This window comes from Sinohyriopsis cumingii, chromosome 15 (genome assembly GCF_028554795.1).
Source record: "Sinohyriopsis cumingii isolate HCF-2022 chromosome 15, ASM2855479v2, whole genome shotgun sequence".
NCBI classification, from domain to species: Eukaryota; Metazoa; Mollusca; class Bivalvia; order Unionida; family Unionidae; genus Sinohyriopsis; species Sinohyriopsis cumingii.
The window spans coordinates 139381373-139404927 of NC_142975.1; the positions used below are offsets into that span (position 1 = coordinate 139381373).

Below are 23555 nucleotides of genomic sequence, written 5' to 3' on the forward strand. Positions count from 1 at the left end.
TCTGAGATCTTGGGACTTCAGAGGGCCTTTCTATCTTGCTCCCATCAGTCCTCCCAACATGATTCCCAAGACTCCTTTCAGCAATGGGCATAACAAGAGGGGTAAAATGCCTCCACGTTGGACCAACATCTTCTTCTTTTGACTCAGGGGGATTTTCTTTTTAACCATTTGGCGAAGAACGTGACGATGTTTGCCTAAGCATTTTTTCTGGTGTTTGGACAAAGGGATCGTGCCTTTCAAGACGTTCAAGCAACATTCGCACACGGTATCGATGACCTCTTTGGAAGCTGATTGAATGAGTTTTTTTCGTAGGGGTGGAGAAGCTTTGGACAGGACAGATAACATGTCCCCATGTTTGACTAAACGTGGAGGCAGTCCTTTCCTTTTCTTTCCTTGGGGTTGTTTAGAAGAGGGATGTTTTCTGGAGGGTGACATCTTCAGGAGCACCAAAACACTGATACCCTACTTGGTCACACACCTTTTTTATACTGGAACGCGTCGCCACTGATTGTCTTTACGTCGTATCAACTTCAGGACAGGCATGACACGTCGTGCAGGGGTACGTAACGGACTAAATCAAGCCAGTTCTTGCTTGGACAAATCCAGTAAACTTTGTAACATGCCCGATCTTTCTTGGACTTTGATTTTGAGACAAGGTACTTTGTGAGCAGCGGCCACTGCCACTAAATTGGAGGGTCCTGCCACTGGAGAAGTTCTTGGGGTCATCAACGGAGAAGTTCTTGGTGTGATCAACGTCTCCATGTACTCTTCAGTTCTTGGTGACATCAACGGAGAAGTGAGTGAACCTGAGTCTGCCGGAGACGCGGTCACCGCCGTGGCAGGTCGTGGCTTGCGTGTGTAAGGTTGCGTCCTGGCCGAGGTGATTCTCTTGCGACTAGTTTTCTTCTGTGGACTTTTCTTTTTCTGGGTTTTTTTTCTCTGTTTCTTTTTCTGGGGGCTTCTTTTCTTTTTCCGGGGTGGTGTCAGGTAAGAGGAGGGTCCCGCCACTGGAGAAGTTCTTGGAGACACGGGTCTCCTTGGGGACCTGGTCATTTTCTTCTTTTTGGAGCTTCGTTTGACTTTTTTCTTGGGGAGAACTTTGGGGGCATTAGGATCCCATCTTAAGAAAGAGCGAATGATGACCCCTCCTAGAGTACCGCACGATCTAAGTGTTCGTCGATGACTTTGACAGTAGAGGAAGAGGGAGCAGAGACAACAGAGGTAGCCATAGTGTTAGGAATGTCACTTGTGACACGAAAACACACAAGACAAGAGTTTATATACTTTTTCAGGACACGTTTAATGAATGTTTCAAATATGAACAACACGAAAGACAAAAATATATAAAAGCCAAATAGTTATGTACAGGAATAAAAAACACATCAAAACGATCAAAGTGGAATATAAACAAGTCTCTGTACAACATGTTTTGGGTAACCAAGATATCCTAGGGACAGTGTGTAATGTTCTTACAGTCTATACATGAGGTATTGTCACACAAGTGTCCTCCCGGAATGACCTTTCAGGAACGTCCATGACAGTCCTGTCCTGAAGCGAGTGGTTGTTCTCGGTGACGGGCTCTTCTGGCACTGTCACTAACACTGGTTGAAAAGTAAATTTTTTCCTTGAACAACTCTTGTGCATACTGGGCCACTTCTTGGGTCCAAGCCTCAAAACCCCCATTTTTCCAGTCACGAACGTCTGTCCAATGGGGGTGTAAGTCACAATCTACACACACATCGTCATACGCGTCTTCGGTAGCTAAAAGTTGACGAATCTTTTTTTCCTGTTGAGGTCGAGAAGTATCCAGATGAAAACGCAAGGCTTTAAGCACAAGGACTCTTTCGTGACCATTTAAGGCCATTGCGGTGGTACGTACTGTTCGTAAAGAGTCCACAAGGAATCGGCTGGTAATCGAAATCCCAGAAAACAAGTCACTAAGACACACACCAATTGTCGACCCAAATTGAATGGATACAGTTCTTGCAAGAATTGATGGTAATGATCCACGGTTTGAATATGGTCATTGAGTTCCTTCCACGGAATCTGTTCAATTACATGTGATAAAAGTCGTAGCATGGCAGCTTGTTTTTATACTCTCTTTGTTTCAGAAACAATACACGTACATTCTACCCAGAGATCTTCGTTCTCCAGTGGGGAATCTAAATCTTGCATACTGTAACCTAAACTTCAAATTTTGTTTAGAAGTTTCCTCTTCCTCTAAGTAGATTCCACGTAAAATATGTTGGTAATCCTTTAACTTGTCTTCCTCAATGCGTTGCACTAGGTGAATCTCGAAGTAACCAAACTGATCAACACGTGGATCATCGGGGGCCTGGAAGTATTGAACAAGGTCTGACCACTGAAACAATTTCTGACGAATCAGTTCTCTTATACCATTCAGGTACCAGTGGTTAAAGATCTGGTGACGTAACCGATGCAGCTGTTCTTTACGTTTCACTTGTATTTTGACCAGCTCTCGGTAAATGCGTTCTCTCAACTCCACAGGCAAAGCACGAATGTTCTCTTGTAAAGTATCCATGAATAGGTCAGTCCGTACAATTCACAATCTTCTCCTAGAGCAAAAGCAATCCACATAGTGAGTAATTTCTGATCACTGCCATTCAGGGTAACGTCCAAGAATGTCACTGAACTCTTTTGATGTAAACGGTCTAGAGTAATATAATAGGACGAATGCACACTTGACCCAAAGAAATCTAACACACTGGTTGACTTTTTTCACTTTCCTCTTATGAATTTCTCGACACAAAAGTTCTACAGTGACCCATTGAGATTTCATTCTGGCAAACCCCTGCCAAACTTCCTTGTAAATCTTCTCTTGCAGTTCTTTAGGTAATGATTCAATATCGTTTTTGAAATGAAGTTTAAATACTGGTCTCGGTGATGTCCAACATTTGACTCCTAACCAATCTGGTTTCTTCTTCTTCAACGACATGGTAAGTTACTTCAATGTCTCGGTCCCACTAAGGGTAAGTAATGACAATTCGGTGACCATCGAGCATGTTCTAGGTAGGCCGAATCTTGTGGTTCCCAGTGGTGAAGTGACACACCGCAACTGAAGCACTTGACTTTATCCCCTTCGCCAAACTAGAACAATCCGGCTCTGGCTAATTTTTCGGGGGTTGGTCCTTCCAGATACTTAGGCCATTTTCCTTTGAACGATTGAAGACGATTTTCAAAGTCGCAGTATTCCGACAAACGCACAGGAAACGAATATTCGTCTTTCACAGGTTCGTTTCGATGAGGGTTGGGTGACATGGACAGGAGTTTGCTCAGGGCTGGATGACATCCGTAGGGGGGTAGACGTGAAGGTGAACATCCACCTTTAAAGTGAAACCCAGTAAAGTGTCCAAGAGGACGAGCGGCTTCGCTTTCGCATCCCTCAGGTTTGGCACGCACAGCATCACTTTCCATGATAGGGGTAGCGAGAACAAAGTTCCCATGATGCTTTACGGCATCGCTAAGGTCACAGCGTACAGCATCATTCCCATCGCAAGGCTCACAATCGCATTCCACTTCAGAAGTCCCACACTTGAAGTGTACCTGTCTAAACTTGTTTTGTGTTTCTCTGAAAGTATTCATCTTGTTCGCTTGGTCTTGGTAGTCACAATGAACTATCGATCTTGCCTAGGGTTCCTTTTTATATACAGACCAATACCGACGTGTCCATACGGTAAGGTGAAATGATTGGGAAGTCGCACTCGCTTCTGGTACAGGATTTGACAGACTTTTTCTAAGGGTCGACTGACGATGTGGTGAGTGGGTAAACGTACAATCTTGTTGGGTTGATAGGTGAACACTTTAATGTGTTCATCTTCTCTAGACTGTAAGGATTCTTTCAAAACCCCAAAGTTGACCACACGACTGGTACGATAATTCAGAGCCAATCCTTTCACTTTACACTTCGTGTGCACTTCTCCTTGTTTGTCCCGGTATTCGTAGCCGTAATATTTTAGACCGCCACTGACGAAACTTAGAATCTTGTCGTCGGAATGCTCGTCTGTCCAGACTCCTAAACGGTCTCCTTCGATGTCAGGGTGCTGTTGACTCGGGTGATGGATGTAAATGCAACTGTCCGTGTCAAAGTACAGGACACGTTCCCCTAACAGTTCTAAAGCTTCGTACAATTTTAAGCGAGCATGAGCTGTCACGAAAGCCGCAATGATGACATTTCCGAAGGGGTCGTCTTGTACAAAGTCCAGATCGTCTTCGTAATTGACCAAGATCAAATTCTCTCGAACGACGTCCACGTGTTTCATGAATATGGTTTCGTCGTGAATCATCTGGAAATAGCGGGAAGGTTCTGTCAAATATTCCGTCTTGGGTAAACACGGTCGTTGTGCCATTTTTCCCCACAAGTAATTTAACATCACCTTGGCAAACGATCGCCTGCCTTCGTTTTTCTCGATGTGGTCTAAAGTGATGCCTTCTTGTTCCCGGTATTTCTCTTTGAATTTTATTTGGTCTTCGGGAATGTGACACCAGGACGGATAGCCAATGGCTTCTTGCTTCAGTTTCAAAAAGGCATCCACGTAGTCTGCGAAAATGCCTTTCTGAGTGGGGTCACCCTTGTGGTATTGTTGTGTCTTGGGAAAGTGGCAAATTTCGCACACTTCTAACAGTTGGTATCCCATGTCCAGAGCTTTGAACAATTCTACGCTGACCCACGTCCCTGTCAAGGCCCGTTCTTCCTGCGTGTGCTGACAAGGTTGATCTTGGTTGCACGTTTCGGCACAAGTACGGCACAAAGGAAACATCAGTTTGCCTTGACAATGGTGAGGTAAGACGGGATGATACAAGTCCGTGGGAGGCAAAACTTTGCACTTGATCAAGCCTTCGTATTGTCGAATGTTTTTCAGGTCGATGTGTTCCGTGAACAATTGCGGGTGCCCTACAGGAAAGCGACAATATTTGCACACGTAAGGAGACAGCGAACACACGTCCAAGTATTTGATTTCTTCTCCTTTCTCTTCGTCGGCTTGTTATAGCAAACAGGTGGCATTGGTCCTTCCTCCATACAAACTATCCCTCGGGTTCGGGGGGTCCATGAACTGGTAACTTTCCACGAGGCGTTTAAATTCGGGATCAGTTTTCAAACGGTGATCGTATTCGTGTTCCCACATTTCCACCACTTGATATCCTTCCTGTTCTAACTTTAGGCGTCGCTGACAAGTGGCCTGGTACAAGTCTTCCATGGTTCGTTGTAAAAACTGATTTTTAGTGCCACGGTCAGGGTAACAGACGGGACATCCGTGAAATAAGCAACCGTTAAACTCGTACACGATCTTGGGGTTTTCTAAGTCTCAGCCATCGACCGAATGCGTTCCAATGGTCTTTTCGCCCCCTCCGTTGCGGGCATGCTGAATCCATTTGTCTTCTTTGTCACATAAGTAATGTAACCAGCGTATGGCTTTGACCGAGTATTGACGTTTGACATAGTTGGTCGTTTGAGGACTGATGACAGCCACGGTGTTTTCAGGCATGAATCTTTGTCGGTACACTAAGGAACACGCTTTAGCAATGGTGTAAGCTTCTTTCAGAGGATCGACCCCTCCGTGTTCCATGAACAGTTCTCGAAATTTTCCACAGCAACGCCGTAAAATGTCCACGTCGGAACGACAATACTTTAACATTTCTTCCTGAAAGTCAAAAGGTTTCGAGGCATGGGTCTGGTACCAAGCGTAGAAAGCGTCTCGTTGTTCGGTACGCATGTTGTCGGGGTCGTAATAGTGAGCCTCAGGCAAATGGGGTAGAACGGCGTGTTGATTGGCTTCCTTATTGAAAAAGTGTGGAAAACACCCTTTAGCCATTTCTGTCATTCTAAACGTTTTAGGCATTCGACTCAAAGGCATGGCCAAGTAACTCGTCGAATCTTTAAACTGTACTTGTCCCACTTGCATGAAAATGATTTTGGCTCCGTCCAAAGTGACTTTAGGACGTTCGGTGCCATGTTCCGTATAGTATCTCAAAAGAAACTGTCTATCGTATCCGGAGAAATTGTGAGCCATCACCGTGGCATGACGATGACAATCTACGTAACGTTCGATGTCCTCTTGGCTCCACGTCTTGTCGATGGGGTCTAAGACCCATTGAGCGAAATCGGCTAGCGTGTTCGGTCCCCGAAAGATTTTATCACGCCCTCCAGGAATCTTACTGCAGTGAGGGCCATGACTGATGATAGGTTCTTGAATGCACTTTTCGCACGCTCGATGAGCCACGCAGAAATTAGGAATGTGAATGCCGGTCTCTTGTATGCATTCGAAATCGAAAAAGATGAAATTGCCTTTCTCCTTGTGACCATCGTCTTTCTCTGGTTGGGGTTGGTATTTTTGCACGTAGCATTCGTGTTCCAAGTCCACGATGTGGTGACAAATGTGACATTTTTTCTTTCCTGAACATACGTGTGCCTTGGCACTATTGGTACGTATGCCTTGTCCACACGTAGGGCACAATCTCAGGAGTTGACAAGCACATTTCTGCTGTGAACCCTGCGTCTTGAGATCTTGTTGGTAACAGGCAGGGCTGACAAACGTGCGCAGACAAGCAGGACAATGCACTGGTTCTTGCCCTTCGCTCAGACAGTGTGGAGAGGCCAAACATCCTGAGCATTTCGATCCGCAATGCTTGTGTTGCTCTCGATTGTTATAACCATAGTCACATTTCTCACAGTAATAACCGTATCCCAGGAATCCGGTGATACTGGTAATGGTATCGAAATGGTCATCGTGATGATAGACATGAATGTATTTTCCGTCCTTAAAGCCTTTCCCTCGAAACAACAGAGGCCCACGCATTTCTTGAGGATGCACTTTCAAGGTGTAGCGTGGAGCTAGGACATCTTGCAATGTTTGCATCTCAGGAATGCCGCAGGGTGTGTCTGTGGACAGGCCGGCTTTTTGCAACAGGAGTTCTGCTTCTCTTCGTCGTTTGGCTCGGTCGGATCGTTGAATAGTTTTCCAGGCTCTTTTCCATTCTACCGTGTCGTTCTTGTTGGCATAGGTTCGTCCCACCACGATAGACCTGGCTAAACACATCTGATCTTGAGGGTTGTAAATTTGGACGAGGCTCTTTTTGGTGCTGCGAAGGTCGTTCACCAATAACACCTTATTGCGTTGTCCGGTCCCTTGAGGAGGAGAGACGTGGGTCATGTCCAGTGTGGCTTTTCCATCGGTGATGTCAAACTGGTCATTGGATTGTTGCACGTGTTGAATCTTGTTCATGACTTTGGAAGCAGTCAATTCTGCAGGGCTGCTAAACTCGATCCAAACAGGGGATTTCAAACCGTCGTGTTGTATGGAAAGTCTCAAGCGATCGTCTTCTTTGGGTTGACATTTTCGCTTGAGTGTGGTGAGCAAAGAATCCCACACCCCGGTGATGAATCCTTCTGCCTTCTCTAACGGTACTTCAGCTTTGAAATTTTTAAACTTCACCGTGTATTTGTAAGCCGTGGTTCTAAATTTTCTAGAGGAGCGCTTTTCCGTCTCTCGAATGGAATAGTACTTTACAGGGTTTACTAAGGGTGGTGAACTTTGTTTAGATGGTTTGGATTCTGGTTCACTCATGTCCTCTTCACAATCACTGGCATGAATTTGTGCCAAGACTTCAGCTCTGGTACGAGGCGATAGATCACGTTTCTGCCTCTTACTTTCTTCGTCTTTCTTCTCAAATGAATTGGATCGTTTCATCTTGAGTGAAAAACGTCAAATGACTAAAGTTTAAACACCATAGACTAATGTATAGTCATGGCAGACCAGCGTATATAAAAGGGGGTGTGTCTTGTCCTTTCACTATTCATTTCACTCTCAAACCGAGCACAACGATGGAAGAGACTACACAAATCGAACATTTCATCAGAGCTTTGCGAGGGGTCATTAGAAAATTCTCTTCAGACCAGCCGACGGACTACTCTCCTTCATTGCGAGATAAAAGTCAAGATACTTGCTATATCTGTCAGAAGAAAGGGCATTGGTCTTCAGAGTGTCCAGACTGTCAGAAAAAGAAAAAAAGGGGCTAGAAAAGACAAAAGTCAAGATACCTGTTATTATTGTCAAGAGAAAGGACATTGGTCTCCAGATTGCCCAAAAAAGAAACAAGAGGCATCAGAAGAAAAGAGGGATTCTTCAGGAGAAGAGAGGGATTCTTCAGAAGAAGAAGGCAGCCAGGTAAAGAAAAAGAAACAGGAGAAGAAAAGAAGAAGGGAAGAAAGTGAGGAGGAAGAGGAGGAAAAGAATGTGACGGTGAAGAAATTTAAAAAACAGAGAGACTAAACAATGAGACAAAAGAAGTGCATGAACTTTTTAAAGTTCTCTGTTGTGAATTGTGAATTGGATTGTAAATATTTATCAAAGAATAAATTAGGTACAAAAGGTAAGCGTCTTTGGGTTTTGATTTTAAAATAAGAACGTACACTCACGCACTCATACACAGACACGTACTATCGGGGTAAAATGTTTTTGTTCTTTTTTGAGTTATTGGCAATTGAAAGTCTATCTCTTTTCGAGAAATGTGGGTGGCCCTGAAAAGGGCCTTTCTTGGTGTAGGGGTGAGTTTAAGCAATCAATTTTAGCTGCCTTAAGCCTTTGCCACGACCAAGGCCTACTTCTGGACTGCGTACTGTTGATGATGATGATGATGATTTGGTTGAAATCACTAAGGGTGGCACGGTAGGCTTAGTCACAGGGTTGGAGTGTTTAGCTCGGGAAGGTCGTATTCTCTTCGGTCGTAATAAAGAAGTCTGATACATTTGTTTCAGACTTCTTAACTCCGCTAAAATGTCTAACAATACCGTGACCGTTTGATTTTCACACCCTTGTTTCTTTGCTGCTTCTTCTTGTTGTTTTTTTTCTTATCTCTTCTTCTTGCTGTTGTTGCTGTAGGAGAAAAGCTTGTTCCGCTTCCTTTTGCTGTTGCATAAATTTCTCCATTTCTTCTTTCTGTCTCTGTCTAAAATTTTCCACGTGCGGTAATGAAGAAGGAGACGAAGGTTCCGGAACAAATTCTTGCGAGGTAAGAAAATCCACAAAATCCCAATTCACATCTTCTGAAAGTAAGTCCGGGTTCCCTTGGGTGGTCTCCACTGCTGGTGCACCCCAATTGATCGTTTTCTGAGTTTCCGTCATGTTGAATAACTGTCGCATAGATTGACTGCACACAGGCGCTAGCGAATCTATATAGACCACGTGACGTCACAGACTGCTCTCTTCGGATTGGATGCGGGCTGACTGAATTTTGTAACGCGTGTTTTGGATTGGTCAACAAACTCAATCCGTTTCAATCCTACCTCTACCTATAAATAAGCGCAATTCACTGCGTTGATTCACCTGTTCTCAGCGCCTCAACATGTGGACCGACGTACACTCTTCCACTCTTGCGTCAGCGATGATGTTCCGGACGGACATACCCATGTATGTCCGATCCAACTGGACAGTTGTCCATAGGACAGACACCAGTCTGTGGATACGTAGGATCTACGTAGAAAGACCAGGATGCCTCAAAAGTGTCCTGATTTACGGTCCTAGAATGAGACGCAGCCTAAGGACAAGAAGAAGACCAATGCGGTGCCCCTTATGTTAATGGATACATTAAGATAAACCCAAAGGCCCTTTTCAGGGCCACTCCAATCTCTCGAAATAAGATAGATTTTCAATTGCCCACCCCTATTTTTATCTTTTTTATTTTTTTTAAAATAGGGTCCCGACCCTGTTCCATTTTCCCTTGTCGCTCAACAGTCCCAAACTCTATTCCCCATGTTCAATTCCCCTTGGCGCTCAACAGTCCCACGATTTATTCCCCATGTTAAATTCCCCTTGTCGCCAGGGTACAAACTTTTTTCTCTAATGTTAAATTTTCCATTGTCTCCGGGGTACAACCCCCCTATTTTAACATTAAAGTCCCATTGTCGCTAGAGTATCCTCATTCACTACTTGTAGCCCTATTTGAGATCAACCGCTTCTAAGATTATTACATTTACTATGAATGTTAAACCTATGGACAATTTTAAGATAGGATTTTTCATTGAGCCTCATTTGCCGATTAATGTAAACCTATGGGACCATCTTAATACCTATATGATCTTCAAATGCCACACGCAGCTACTTATATAAGATCGAGTGGTTTTGTTCACGAAAACTGACACAGTTTTACTGAGCAATGGCTCCATAAATAAATATTTTACAAGCATTTTCGATGTTTTAGTAGCGTTCATACCTTTACGGGTATCAGTAAACTTCCATATAATCTACACATTGCTTATCTATACTAACATCTTCAATGTATGTGTATTGTATAATCCGTTCATCACAGTCGGTTTCGCATTCAAGGTTAGGCTAATGTTGGCAACGCCTATTTGTCACTAAAAGAAATACCCCAGGTACATCAATGGATGCGTGGATAGCTAATGTTTTCCAAAGGATCAGTTAAAAGGGCTTGGTCATAATCACCCAGAATGCCTAATCGTTTTAAATTAATATTTAAATCTAACATTGTATGTAAAGTTTTCTGCTGTATGAGATAGTTCACCACCATGATACTATTTCAGCACATTCATTTATTTTATTTTGAGTATTATTATTATTTCATTTCATTATTTTTTATGATCATAAGCACATTATGACCTATAACGGCCATCTTGAATATTAGACTGTACTTTATTTGAGGTAACCAACAATCATGAGGAAAATGAAATGTATTCATCAGTATTTTACATTAATATACTTGGTGTAACTGTCTATATGCTTCGTGTGATGCATGTATCTTTCAGTTTATAGATGAGTCATTTACACGCCATCAAAATCTTTACTGATATAGCAAACACTAAGTTCAACCTTCCTTAAAGGAACATACAGCTTTGCAAAACATATCAGATAAGTTAATTTAGTTATTTTGAATGGATAAATATAACGTCAGGTTGGATTGATGTCAAACTATTTTCACGAATGTAATTAAATCCGTGTTCAAAAAATCTTAAAATAAGTGTCCCATTTTGTATATTTGTCGAGAGAAGTGGTCGTCAGAAACAATATCAAGTTTCAGAATATGCCATAGACATTTTTGTATATAAAAAATTATACTGAAGGTGATGTAAGTTCCAAAAAAAGTTTATTTGCAGATCATACAAATCTCTTTTTTATCGTAGATAAAACAATTTTGGCGTATAATGATATGTTATGGGACAATCACACATTTATTGAAAAAGAGAACTTGAAAATATACAAGCTGAGGCAGTCAGAATCGTGACTGGCACAGATAAATATATAAGATGAAGCAGCCAGAATTTTGACTGGTACAGCAAAATATGCAAGATGAAGCAGCCACAATTGTGACTGATACAGCAAAATATATAAGATGAAGCAGCCAGAATTGTGACTGGTATAGCATAATATATAAGATGAAGCAGCCAGAATTATGACTGGCACAGCAAAATATGCAAGATGAAGCAGCCAGAATCATGACTGGTACAGCAAAATATATAAAATGAAGCAGTCGGAATTGTGACTGGCACAGCAAAATGTACAAGATGAAGCAGCCAGAATCGTGACTGGTACCGCAAAATATACAAGATGAAGCAGCCACATTGTGACTGGTACAGCAAAATATACAAGATGAAGCAGCCAGAATCGTGACTGGTACCGCAAAATATACAATATGAAGCGGCCAGAATTGTGACTGGTACAGCAAAATATACAAGATGAAGCAGCCATTACCGTGACTGGCACAGCAAAATATACAAAATGAAGCAGCCAGAATCGTGACTGGTACAGAAAAATGAGAAGCTACTATAACTTTACATCGAGAACTAAGATTGGAAAGCCTTGAATCAATTGGACAAAAGAACACACTGACATATTTTATATAAACTGACAAATGGTTCAAGCTATTCCAATGTCACTTATCTTATTCCATTAGCTTTTAATGGCATTACTCGCCGTTAATTAGTGACGGATAAAACTTAGTCAGGACAAGCTAGAACAAACCTTTATTATAATTCGTTTATTCATTTTGCCATTCGAGAATGGAACACATTATTTATCTGCACTAGTCAAGGTGACTTTATTAACTATTTCTAAAGTACAGTAAATATTCGCACCGCTCATATCCCCAGCCACCTTTATTGAGGAAGAACGAATTTTCAAATTATTCATGCTCGACATAGGACTAATTTCAGCTCAGTCAACATTTATTTGAAATATTATAATTGGATCACCTCAGTTCCTTCGTTATTCATCTACGGGACTCTTCACTCACGCTGACTAGTAAAAGTTTAAAGTATTTGTCACTGATACTCAAGATCATCCGCCAGATATTCGCATATACTTACAGCGACTGAATTGTCCAAGAACATTATAGTAAACTGAGTTCGGTGTAATCTTTTAACTTCTATTTTCCATATCTGGTAGCCTTCACCTACAGATTCATGAAATAAAATATGCTTAAATTTAATTCAGAGGTATTTGACGAAATTCAGCAATTCAAATAAAAAGATCCCAACAAATAAAGTAAGATACGAAAATCTTGAAAGAAATAACATATTGTGCACTCTTTTTACCTCAAATGAACTGGGAGGTCAATTTCTTACCGCTTTAAATGTACCATCTTCAGAGGAATTCATATCTTCGAAATTATGTTGTTGAAAACCATGATATATGTAAATATGTATAAACTAAAACGATATTTATCTTTAATGATCACATCACTTTTAGTTTCTGTAAACGTGCAACTGTAGCCGCTTTCGGAAAAGATTTCATAATATCATCAACTTGCACCCAAGTTATCTCCTAATAGTAGCAATCATTCTACCACAACAGCAAACTGTAAGAACACTACAAATTTATGCCATCACATACCGTTCCCAGGAAATGACGATCATACATTACACACCATGATAGATGAAAGTTAGAATTTTTTGCCGAAATTAAAATTTCCTTTCATTAAAATATAATTCATAAATTTATCGTACACAATAAATCAGACATTATTGATTTTTTATAAACTCACTTCTTTCCTTTGAATTATTCTTTGGACGTACAAAGTGTTCACATTACTGTTTGACCTAAAATATTATTCTGGGATCATTGTGAATTATTAAAAGGTGCTCTGAACAATGCCATTGGGATACATCAAAACTGTTGGCAAATAATAAGAGCTTTTATTTATTCGGAACTCTCTAATTGTTGAGCTCGTGTAGAAACTTTCAGGATTAATTTGGATTTAATTCATAATACTGTAAGTTCCTCTTACATTTTCATTTCATAAAACATAGATAAATAAATCAGTTGTTATCTTTTACAAAACTTGTTGGGTTTACATTTTCTGTTACTTAATTTAAAACCATTGAGTCGTAGTCCTGTTGCCCATGTGCTAGCTTATTGGGGTTTTTTTCTTTCTAGTAGCCGCCTATTACTCCAGGGTCACCAATACGTTTAACTCTTCTCCTAAATTCTCTAAAAATGGACATAGTTACTATGCTATTGTAATTCAATACACATGTGTGTCCCTCCTTGTAACCGTGTCGCAACCACAACACAACAACCTGTCTGCATAAAATGTACACGATGATGATAGCATTGTGCTGTGCGTACCAGTCTGCATAAAATTCACAATGATTATACAGTTGTGATGTGTACCTGCTTACCTGTATGCATAAAGTTCTTATTGATTATATAGTGGTGATGTGTACCTGCATAAATGTCTGCATAACGTTCAAAAAGATCATACATTTGTGTTGTATACCTGCTTACTTGTATGTAGAAAGTTCATAATGATTATGCATTTGTGATGTATACCTGCTTACCTGTATGTGTAAAGTTCATAACGATTATACAGTTGTGATGTGTACCTTCTTACCTGTATGCATAACGTTCATAATGCTTATACAGGTGCGATGTATACCTGCTTACCTGTATGTATAAAGTTCATAACGACTATACAGTTGGCCCAAGAGAAATACACTATTTTAATTGCTAAGGGTTGAGATAAACTACTGCCTGGGTGATCTTCAATTTTAAATTAAGTTTTCATCTTAATCTGACTATCTGTCTACACATACTGTTGCGATCAGCTGGGTTAAGTACATAAAAATGAATACACTTAATGCGATTAATATACAAACATCAAAACAAAAAAATGGTCAACTCTGACTATAAATTCTAAGGAGATAATAGCAGACCGATACATACATTGACAAGTACATAAAAATTTTCAGAAATCCATAGCGAAATAAAATAAGTCAGACATGTGCTAAATTTAGCTTTCTCCAATCATTAAAGCAATACAACAGTTAACAAATTTTGAAGTGCCCTTGAAAATTCTAGCTGAATTGTTTGAAAATGAAAATTTATTTTTGTCGAATCAGAATATGGAAATCAGGATAAAGTTAAAATGTCTTGACGCTGTATTACAAAGTCAGCTAAAAATGTAAAATATATATTGTGTTGAATTGGAAATATATTGCATTTAGTAATTTTATGGAAGCTTGCTTTGCTGAAGAGAGCTAGTAATTTCAAAGTTATGCTCATTAACGCTTAAATGTAATTCTACTACATTGTAAAACGTGGAAGAATAATTATTTTTATATGTCAGAGACGGGTATACTTATTTTTGTTTTATTTTCTAGCACATTTTATTTGGGAGTCAACTAGGTTAAGCCAAACGTTTCTGCATTCAAACCTGGAAAATAAACAAACATCACTTTCAGAAACAAACATCACTGGAATACATACTAAGCCTTCAAAAACGTTATAAGTTATAGCAATGGAGCTCATTGTAAATGCCAAAATAATTTCTTATAAGGCTGACCTTCAACGATTCCAGTGTTAGATCTGCGACGTTTCGCTTTCTTTCAAAATTGCCAATTTAAATATGTAGGTACATGAAACTTTTAACTCTAGCTGACTATTTCCTTCTGCCAAATTTACACTGGTAGCTAGATGGTGCTATGTTAACTCCAGGGTCGATACTGGCACAAGAAACATAAAATAACTCTTGTATATTAAAACTTAGATGAAGGAGACATTTTGTAATTTGACTAATCTGAATCAAACTAGCGTACATAATCTACAATGATTTTATCATTTGACATTTAAAACGATAGATTTAAAAACCATACAAATTACGACATTATGCAAATGATTGCAATGTTCTTGTTGTTACTGCCATCACTTTTCGGACTATAGAAGCAGTAGGGACTACTGATTTTTGCTCTATGCGTTCATACTTGGCAGGCTATAAATTCTCTAATTTATAAATTACACAAAAAGCAAGAACGAATGCCACGTAATCTGTATAAGACATTTTATCCAAATAAGATATTTCTGTTTTATTCCTTATTTCCTGTATTTACCCTAGTTATTTTTATATCTCCTCCAGATCTTCGTCTTCGCCCATGTTCTCTGTAGATCGCAATATTTTAAATATGTACAGCACTCCTCCTACATTCTCTAAGTTATTTTCTATTCCAGAAAACCTCTATTTTTTGTCTCTGTAAGTGATATCCACTAGCTTGTGTGATTTCTTCTGTTTTCATATTTCCTTATCTTTAAGATCTAGTTCTAGTATTTCTTTATTCAAGCATTATGGCAGGCAAACTAGCGTGTCTGGCAGGCAAATTAGCATGTATAGCAGGAAAACTAGCATGTATGGCAGGCAAACAAAACTTGTATAGCAGGCAGGCAAACAAGCATGTATGGTAAGCAAACTAGCGTCTCTGGCAGACAAACTAGCATGTATGGCAGGCAAACTAGCATTTATAGAGGCTTTATAATTGGCCACTTTTTCTGAAACTTTCGATTGTTATCGCTTCGCAAATTAAAATTGTCTCCAGCATTATGTCCACAATGTAGATAATCGTTTTAGACACTTTGGCAGAATGTAGGTTGGTAAGAGATAATGCCAAGGCTGTCTACAACAGACATCTAAGTTGCCTTAAACAACGGGAATATGCACCTTCGTAGCTTTAACGTGCAAACTAGATGCAACCTAAATTCTTTTAAAGAGCAAAGTACAACAGTAATATGATTTTTCTTTCACACCATAAGTTTTATTGACATCATCATTCTCGAAGTCCCGATGCCGCAGTTTATCATAAATTTCAGTATTCTTTCAATCTAACTAAACTTCGGGAGAAAGGAAATTATTTTTTTAAAGCCACCTGACATAAACCGTTCTTTGAAATAATCAAGATGTTAGTTTTAAACGACGTTCAGGTATTCAGCTAGAATTAAGAGGTGCCACGCCGTAATTTAGTCAACGAAGTCGCTCGTAATTCCGATCGTTTTTCCGGAGTGCTCCGAAAGTAGTGATGTGATACATTTGACAATTCCGTTAGTGACTAATCTAATTACATCAACAATCACAAGTAGCGCACAAGTTAACTTTACAACGTGGCAGATAATTTTAGTTTGTCTTCATACCCTGTATACCCTGTGCATATTAATGCAAATTACGTCCCAGGAACACACACACACACACACACACACAGAGTCGAGCTGATAGAACTTCAGACAAGCAGGCAATATGCATCACAGGCTACACAAAACCAAACACTCTCAAGGGCTACTACAACGCCGGCAAAAACCAGAATGTGTTATGTCAAACTTTTTTCTTCTTTGACGGACATTCACAATCCGCCCCAACTGAATTATATATAATAATGCAATTGCAGATATAACTCCAGCACTTACCAAAAAGAGATGTTCATTCATCAGCCCACGTACTATTCCACAAAACGATCTCCATGTAGCGCATCATTGCACCAGTGATAGCAACACTTGCCATATTTCCAGGACCGAAAATATATATTTCCAAGAAAGCGATGAATTAGAAATTTCCTCATGTCATTACACACTTCGTTAGAACTGTACTCAGTAGGCATTTCTTAATAACAGTGTCGTACACTAGCCTACAATAAAACGTCATCCAAATCAGAACGGATGAAAGTTAAAACCTAACGGCATAAAATATATTATTTATTTATTGTCATTTTTATGGAGTATCCTTCGATTATATGTGATAATACAGTAATGATATCAATAGATATTATGTTTCTATTTTCTCATGTGCAGAACTTGTGTAATTAGGGTCGACAGTTAACCTCATTGCCCTCATTAACATATTCACAGTATTTGGAAATACAAAAGCATGTGGCTCGAGACGCTCATTGCGCAATACTTCCAATATAAAAATATAAAACAATAACATTTCTTTCAAGATTCAGTTTTCATTTCTAAGAGCGTCATTTAGAAATAGATTAGATTGATTCTACTTAGTTTATTATTCAGATTTTCATAAAAGAGTATAAAACTTGATGACCCTTAAATAGAATAACATATAATACTAGTACCTGATGAATATATGACAAAAATAATCTATATCGGTGTTCGTACCAAGAAAAGGAAATCCCTCTGCATTATTTGTCTCCCCACTGGCATAGTCTCATTGGGAGACAAATAATAGAACCCCTTGACTGGGACTTCCGGTCCAAACCTCAATATAAATCCTATGAATCTTCATCTGTATAGGAATTTTTTAATAATAATATATTGCAGAAAAATGAAACTAATTCTACATCAGAGGTACGAAGAAAACCCGTTCTGTGGCAAGCATACCTTTGAGTTTTGATTATGCTGTTTCAGTTAATTCTTTCAAGTAAGTATTAGATTGATTGATGGTGTTAAATATATATATATATATATATATATATATATATATATATATATATATATATATATATATATATATATATATATATATATATATATATATATATATATATATATATCTTGCAGCCCATCGGGCGTTAAAACCTTCATATAGTGAGATGCTCTTGCCAAAAAGGCATGCACATTTTTTAGTCATATCACTACGATGTCTGCAGTGTGGCAGTTTATAGTGACGTCTAGCACTGGTCATCATGCAGCAGACATGTAGCATGATGTCCCACCCAGTCACATTATCCTGACACCTGGCCGACCAGTCTTAACACTAACTGCTTAACGCCTAGCGAGGCAACTGCTAATACCATTTATTTAAGATTTTGGCATGATTCGGTCGGGGTTCAAATCCGCAACCTCCAGCATCTGAGACAGACTCTCTAACCACTAGACCACCGGAGCGGTCTCACGCACAGATAAGGCAAACCCTTCAGAAGACGACGCTACAAAAATAGTCAATAGCATTGACTAAATATTTGGCTACTAATAGTGAAAGGTGGAATATGGTTAAATGACTTCTTTGTTCATGTATTTCATTCATATTATATTGCTTAAATTTGAATTTCAATATGTGGAAAATTACTAAGCAAAGAAGATGTTTACTACATGGAAAAAAATCCTACGAATCCACTTTAATATATGTAATAGAATGAAAATTCCCCTACGTCATTGGGACACACTGGTACATCGCCATATACATTTCCCCAAATTACACATCCCACCACATCTCTCTCTCTCTCTCGATCGATCGATCGACTATCTTACAAGACACGGGTGAGAATCCGTGAGGTACGAGCATAGTGGACTTTTCGCTTATGTCATGCGAAGATGTCTATAGACGTATACATGATGGTACAATTTACAAACAGACCAACGGAACGGGAAAAGAGTGAGATAGAGGATAAGATTATCCTTATGCTCGGTATGAATCTAACAGCACAAAAAGATAATAAAAGCAAGGTAATTGCTGTTAAATGTTTGCATTACCTCTTGCTGATTCGTAATTTCGCATAGTTTATATTGCCCACTCGTTTCTATACACTCACAGGTAAGTGAATGGCTGTGCATTCAGTGCTCATGAGGCTAGCCATGCTGTGTTTGTAGTACTCTACTTTCTTCATTGAAACCATTTTCATGTTTATATATAAGTGTGTTTTATATTTATTAAATCAATATGAATGAAAATAGAAACTCAAAGAACAGGAGTAACTTTTCAATTTGCAAACACGATTGTGAATAGCTGCAGAATGTAGAGAGTTACATTTTGTAGCGGACACAAAGGGCATATCATTTCCTAGGCGGATAAATCAGCCCTTCACCCGTGATGATACTGATTTTCGGGCGAGGGGCTGATGTCACCTATTCATTAAAAAGCTGCAATTATATGCATTCAAATTTGGCTGCATACATCGGTGTAAATGTTTATACACTTACCGGCATTTCTCGTGGCTGTACAACTACTGTCGGCTGAAGGGTTCTTTTAGTGACATGTACACTTTATTTCCAGAGCAAATCATATGTTTTGTGACTTGTAAATCAATTTGAAAGAGAACAATCATTTGTTCTGTAGCCATTTTGAATTTCGCGCTTGATATGGCTGTAATCAATTACCGGTATGTGTCTAATTTGTACGCATGTTTATTCCAGAAAGATTCTCATGCAGCAAAATTACACATTTTAATGAACAGCTGACACCAGACCCACATAGCATCCATCAGTATCAACACAGATTGGACTTTCATTTCCTCGCATCATTTGTTTAACTCAGTGTACATCATTCCGTTCAATCCATTTTGGTGTTAGATTTATACAAAACATCTCAGTCATGAAATTGCTTTTAGCGTCTTCGTTAAAACTAAACCAAACCTATCTTCATCATGTTAGGAAAACATCAGTGTCTTTTAGTGAACATGTGCGTGAAAACTGGGTCATCGCTTTGAGTTCAGTGTTGTCTAATTTATAAAAAAAGAAGATTTTTCATCTGTATTCCCCAGGTACAATAAAGTGGTTGTTACGAGACAAAGATTTGGATCATGCGCATTGTGTTATAGCGCCCCGTTTTAAGGAATTCCTAGATTTTTGTGATTATTTATTTGATTATTGGAACTCGGCCCAGTGAAAATATTCCTATGCCTGAAATAATTAGCCAATTAATAGGAGCAAACATCACGGAGTGAAGTGTTAGTGAGTTTCCATGATGACATGGTTTACTTTTAGTTAATTCAGGTCGGGGCCGCATGAGTGTCCCTGTCGTTCCATAGTCTCTATCAAAATCTAGCGGTGTACACTGGTTATGTGACTGCAGGTGCAGTATTTACGGTAGGAGACGTAAATTACATAATGGAATAAACAAGAAGGAACTCGGCAGATACCGTTTTTGGTGGCAAATGTGATGCAATTTTACATGCGAGATGTGGCCCGAAACCATGATTTGACTGACCTAAAGTGGCTTAGTAAAAATAGTTTCCTGTGTTTGAGGAAGTTGTATAGCTTTACTGCGTGAAATGCTGACGGTACAGAAAGTTGGTGAAGAGAAATCATGCAGATGTGAGGCTGATAGACAATTGAAAAGTTGTGAGATCTGTTATTCTTGCATGAATTAGAATAAAATTATTGATAGAATGGACACGAAAGACTTCTAATTTATAACAGACGTTGTGTGGAGGTCTTTGGAAATTTGGGGGAAAACTTAGAACTTCTAGCAGAAACGCGCCTGGGTTAGACACCACTCGGTCAACCAAATACCACTGGCTTGTAACAATATATATGCATGTCGTCTCCGGTTGCTGTGTAATATAATTAATATGTAATAGCTAAGCTCTTCTGGTAATAAAAGATACAAGCTATTCAAGCTGATGTAATGAGCAATAGAGTAAATTGTCTGATGGAAAAAAGTCAAAATATAATGTTGCTAATGGTACGAATGTGTGTGTAAACAACATATTGCATAGTTAATTCTTGTCTAACTGATGTTTGCCATGTTCTTTACTTCAAATTTAAGTAAAGGACCTGACATTGGTGACAACTGAAAATGTTCTGAAAATTAAACTTTCTCCCTCATCCGGGTCCTCTTGGTGCATCTTAGATTATTACATCAAGGCTGTTAACATCAGACTTATTTATTTCTATGTTAACATCTGAAGTGGAATCAGTCTTATAGCTGTGTTCAGCTTTATTTTTAAAGGAGATATTTGATTAAATTATTTGGAATTGTAATGGGTTCATGAATAATTTCGGACTAAATTACTATTTTGGGGTTGTTGTGAAATCACTTATAGCATTTTTAATTATATCGTTGTTATACATCAAGACTGTTAGCACATAATACTATTCAAGGATATATATATATATATATATATATATATATATATATATATATATATATATATATATATATATATATATATATATATATATATATATATATATATATATATATATATATATATAATGAAAATGGGCACTTTGCACTTGCAGCAATGGCTGAACCGAGCATGCATTCTTAGACAGCTAACGACAAAAATAAACCACCCTCTAACAATGCTGTACCTGCTAAAGAAACTCAAATATATTTTTGTTCATATACAAAACATTGACATTAAGTACACTGAATTCCGTTACAGTTTTAGTGCTGTCCGTGGCATTTTTGCATGAAGAAGTTTATATTTTGATTTGGGTACTACCCTTTCCAATATACACATAAGTTTGAAGGTACACATGTAAAAGTAAATTTCGTTTGAAAGGGGTTTACAAGATGTAATGTACCTCTCTCTCTCTCTTTCTCTGAAAATTAAATAGGAACTCTGATGTTTGGTGATGTTTGGATTGGTCAGTAATAATAGAACCGTTTGGCTGTAGACAAAAAGTCCTAGACAGTGAGGAAAATCTGACTTGTCAGTAGGGTCGAATTGAGGGGGTCCAGGGTTTCCGTACCAACAGATTGCGCTCTCTAAACAATGTGCACACACACACACACACACACACACACACACACACACACAAACACACACGCAACCATGCAGACACTTGTCACTTTCTTGCGCACGTTTATTGAGTAGTATGCACATTTTCACTAAATAGAAAAGTAGACTTTTGGTTTGGTGCCCTTTCGAGGAAAGTCAGAGCCCTTTTTAAAATGTTGGAAAACACCCCAACCCCTCGCCTCACCTGATCCGGCCCTAACGACCATCATGTTTTAAGTAGTCTGAATTATGGACTAGGATAAAGTGATTAATTAGAATGGATTTCTGTGTCAAATGATTATTTTGACATTTTCTGTCTGTTCAAACAATTACATTCTAATTCAACAAGGAATTAGAGAAATTTAATTTGTGTGCAATTCAACACAAGGGTAAACGAGAGTGTATAGTGTAACTAGTCAGTTACTAAATCTGAAACAGTTTACGGAACTCTTACAAAAAAGGGGCGTCACATGCGTAAACGTCTAGCTATAGCGAAATTTGCTGGTTACATGAATCATTGTCGAATAGAGATAAAATGACAGGTAAGTTATGTTATAGGGAACTCATAATATGCGCAACTCCATTCAACCTGATCTTTTCTTGTACAAGTTAAGGCGGATTGTATAGATTAGACGAAACATTGTCGGACACACATATTATGGCAGGTAAGTCATAATTTTCTCTTTCTCCCCCACCCCCCAAGATATAAATCCAATAAATCTCTCTTTATGCATAACCTGATATTTTGCCACAGTTTGTGTCCTGATCAAATTTCTTAGTTTGGACTTGAACGATCGCTACAGGTACTGAGTCTCTGACACTTTATGAAAGTTTTTTATTCGAATCAACTCAAAATACTATTACGTAAAAAAGACCTCGATTGTTTCTATTGTTGTGTATGATGTTGTCGAGCACTATCTTTCGTCCCTTTTGATTTTTTAAACTGATTTCTTTTTATCACCAACGACATCTAGAGTTAATGCATTTGTTTTTGTTGGTGTCAACTGTACCTTTAAACAGATTATTAACTATATCATGACCAAGGAAATGGCAGCTGGAAGCCTTTCCCAAGGACACGTGGATTCATTCAATCCGGGCTGTCCTATGTGGGTTTAATATAATTAAGATAAACGTTTGTCTAGTTAGGTATACGCATTCATACCAAAATGCACCCTGTCACTGCATAAATATGGGAGTGATCAGAGAAAATATACAAAGACCATACATATCTGACCGCGACATTGCGTACAAAATTACATAATGTAGACGCAATTCTACCGATTATTATTGGTACTTTATGGCACAGCAACACATACAGGGCATTCAGTACCGAGTCAGTCTGGTTAAAGTAACTTGCCCAATGACACCGTTCAAAGCATTTTCATTATCTTATGTCACATCTTTAGACTCGAATAAACAGTAACACAAGAAAAAGTGAAAACAACAACCTTTGAAAAAAGAATACAATAATTTATTTCGCTGGAAAAAGTCTGTACAAATGAAAGAATATGAACTTACGGTTTTATAGAATCAAATCCAAAAAATAAAATCCAAAAATAACCGAAGTATAACATTTTAGTAGTCCTAATAACAAACTGTTCTACTGATTGTACGTTCGAATCCCGACGAAGAATCCAAGATGGAAGACGATGACGTATGCTGTAATCTGATGTGTTGAAGTCTACAGTTCCTTGTAGAAACAAGAATTATCACTCCGGTGTCTGATAGCTGAATATTTTTTTATAATAAAAAAAAACTATTCTTGTTCCACAATATTACATGAGCACACGTATTTCCAGAAAAATAACTGAATCGATGCTTTTGAAGCCAAGCAATTTGAAATAACTCCAAACAAAGTAATTTGAAA

At 38.7% G+C, this 23555-nt stretch overlaps 1 protein-coding gene across 3 annotated transcripts in view; it reads left to right on the forward strand.

Moving 5' to 3' along the window:
• Nucleotides 1-23555, forward strand: part of LOC149782901 (b(0,+)-type amino acid transporter 1-like) — a 204435-nt gene that overhangs the window by 64205 nt on the left and 116675 nt on the right. The window contains exon 1 of one of the 3 annotated variants that reach the window (XM_089934451.1): nucleotides 22209-22230. The exons of 1 other annotated variant lie outside the window; for it this stretch is intronic. In XM_089934451.1, coding sequence (XP_089790577.1) covers nucleotides 22224-22230 — 7 coding nt within the window. In that variant the 5' untranslated portion in view covers nucleotides 22209-22223. Of the gene's footprint in view, nucleotides 1-22208; nucleotides 22354-23555 lie in introns of those variants that run through there. One more of the 3 variants, XM_089934450.1, reaches the window with a different exon arrangement.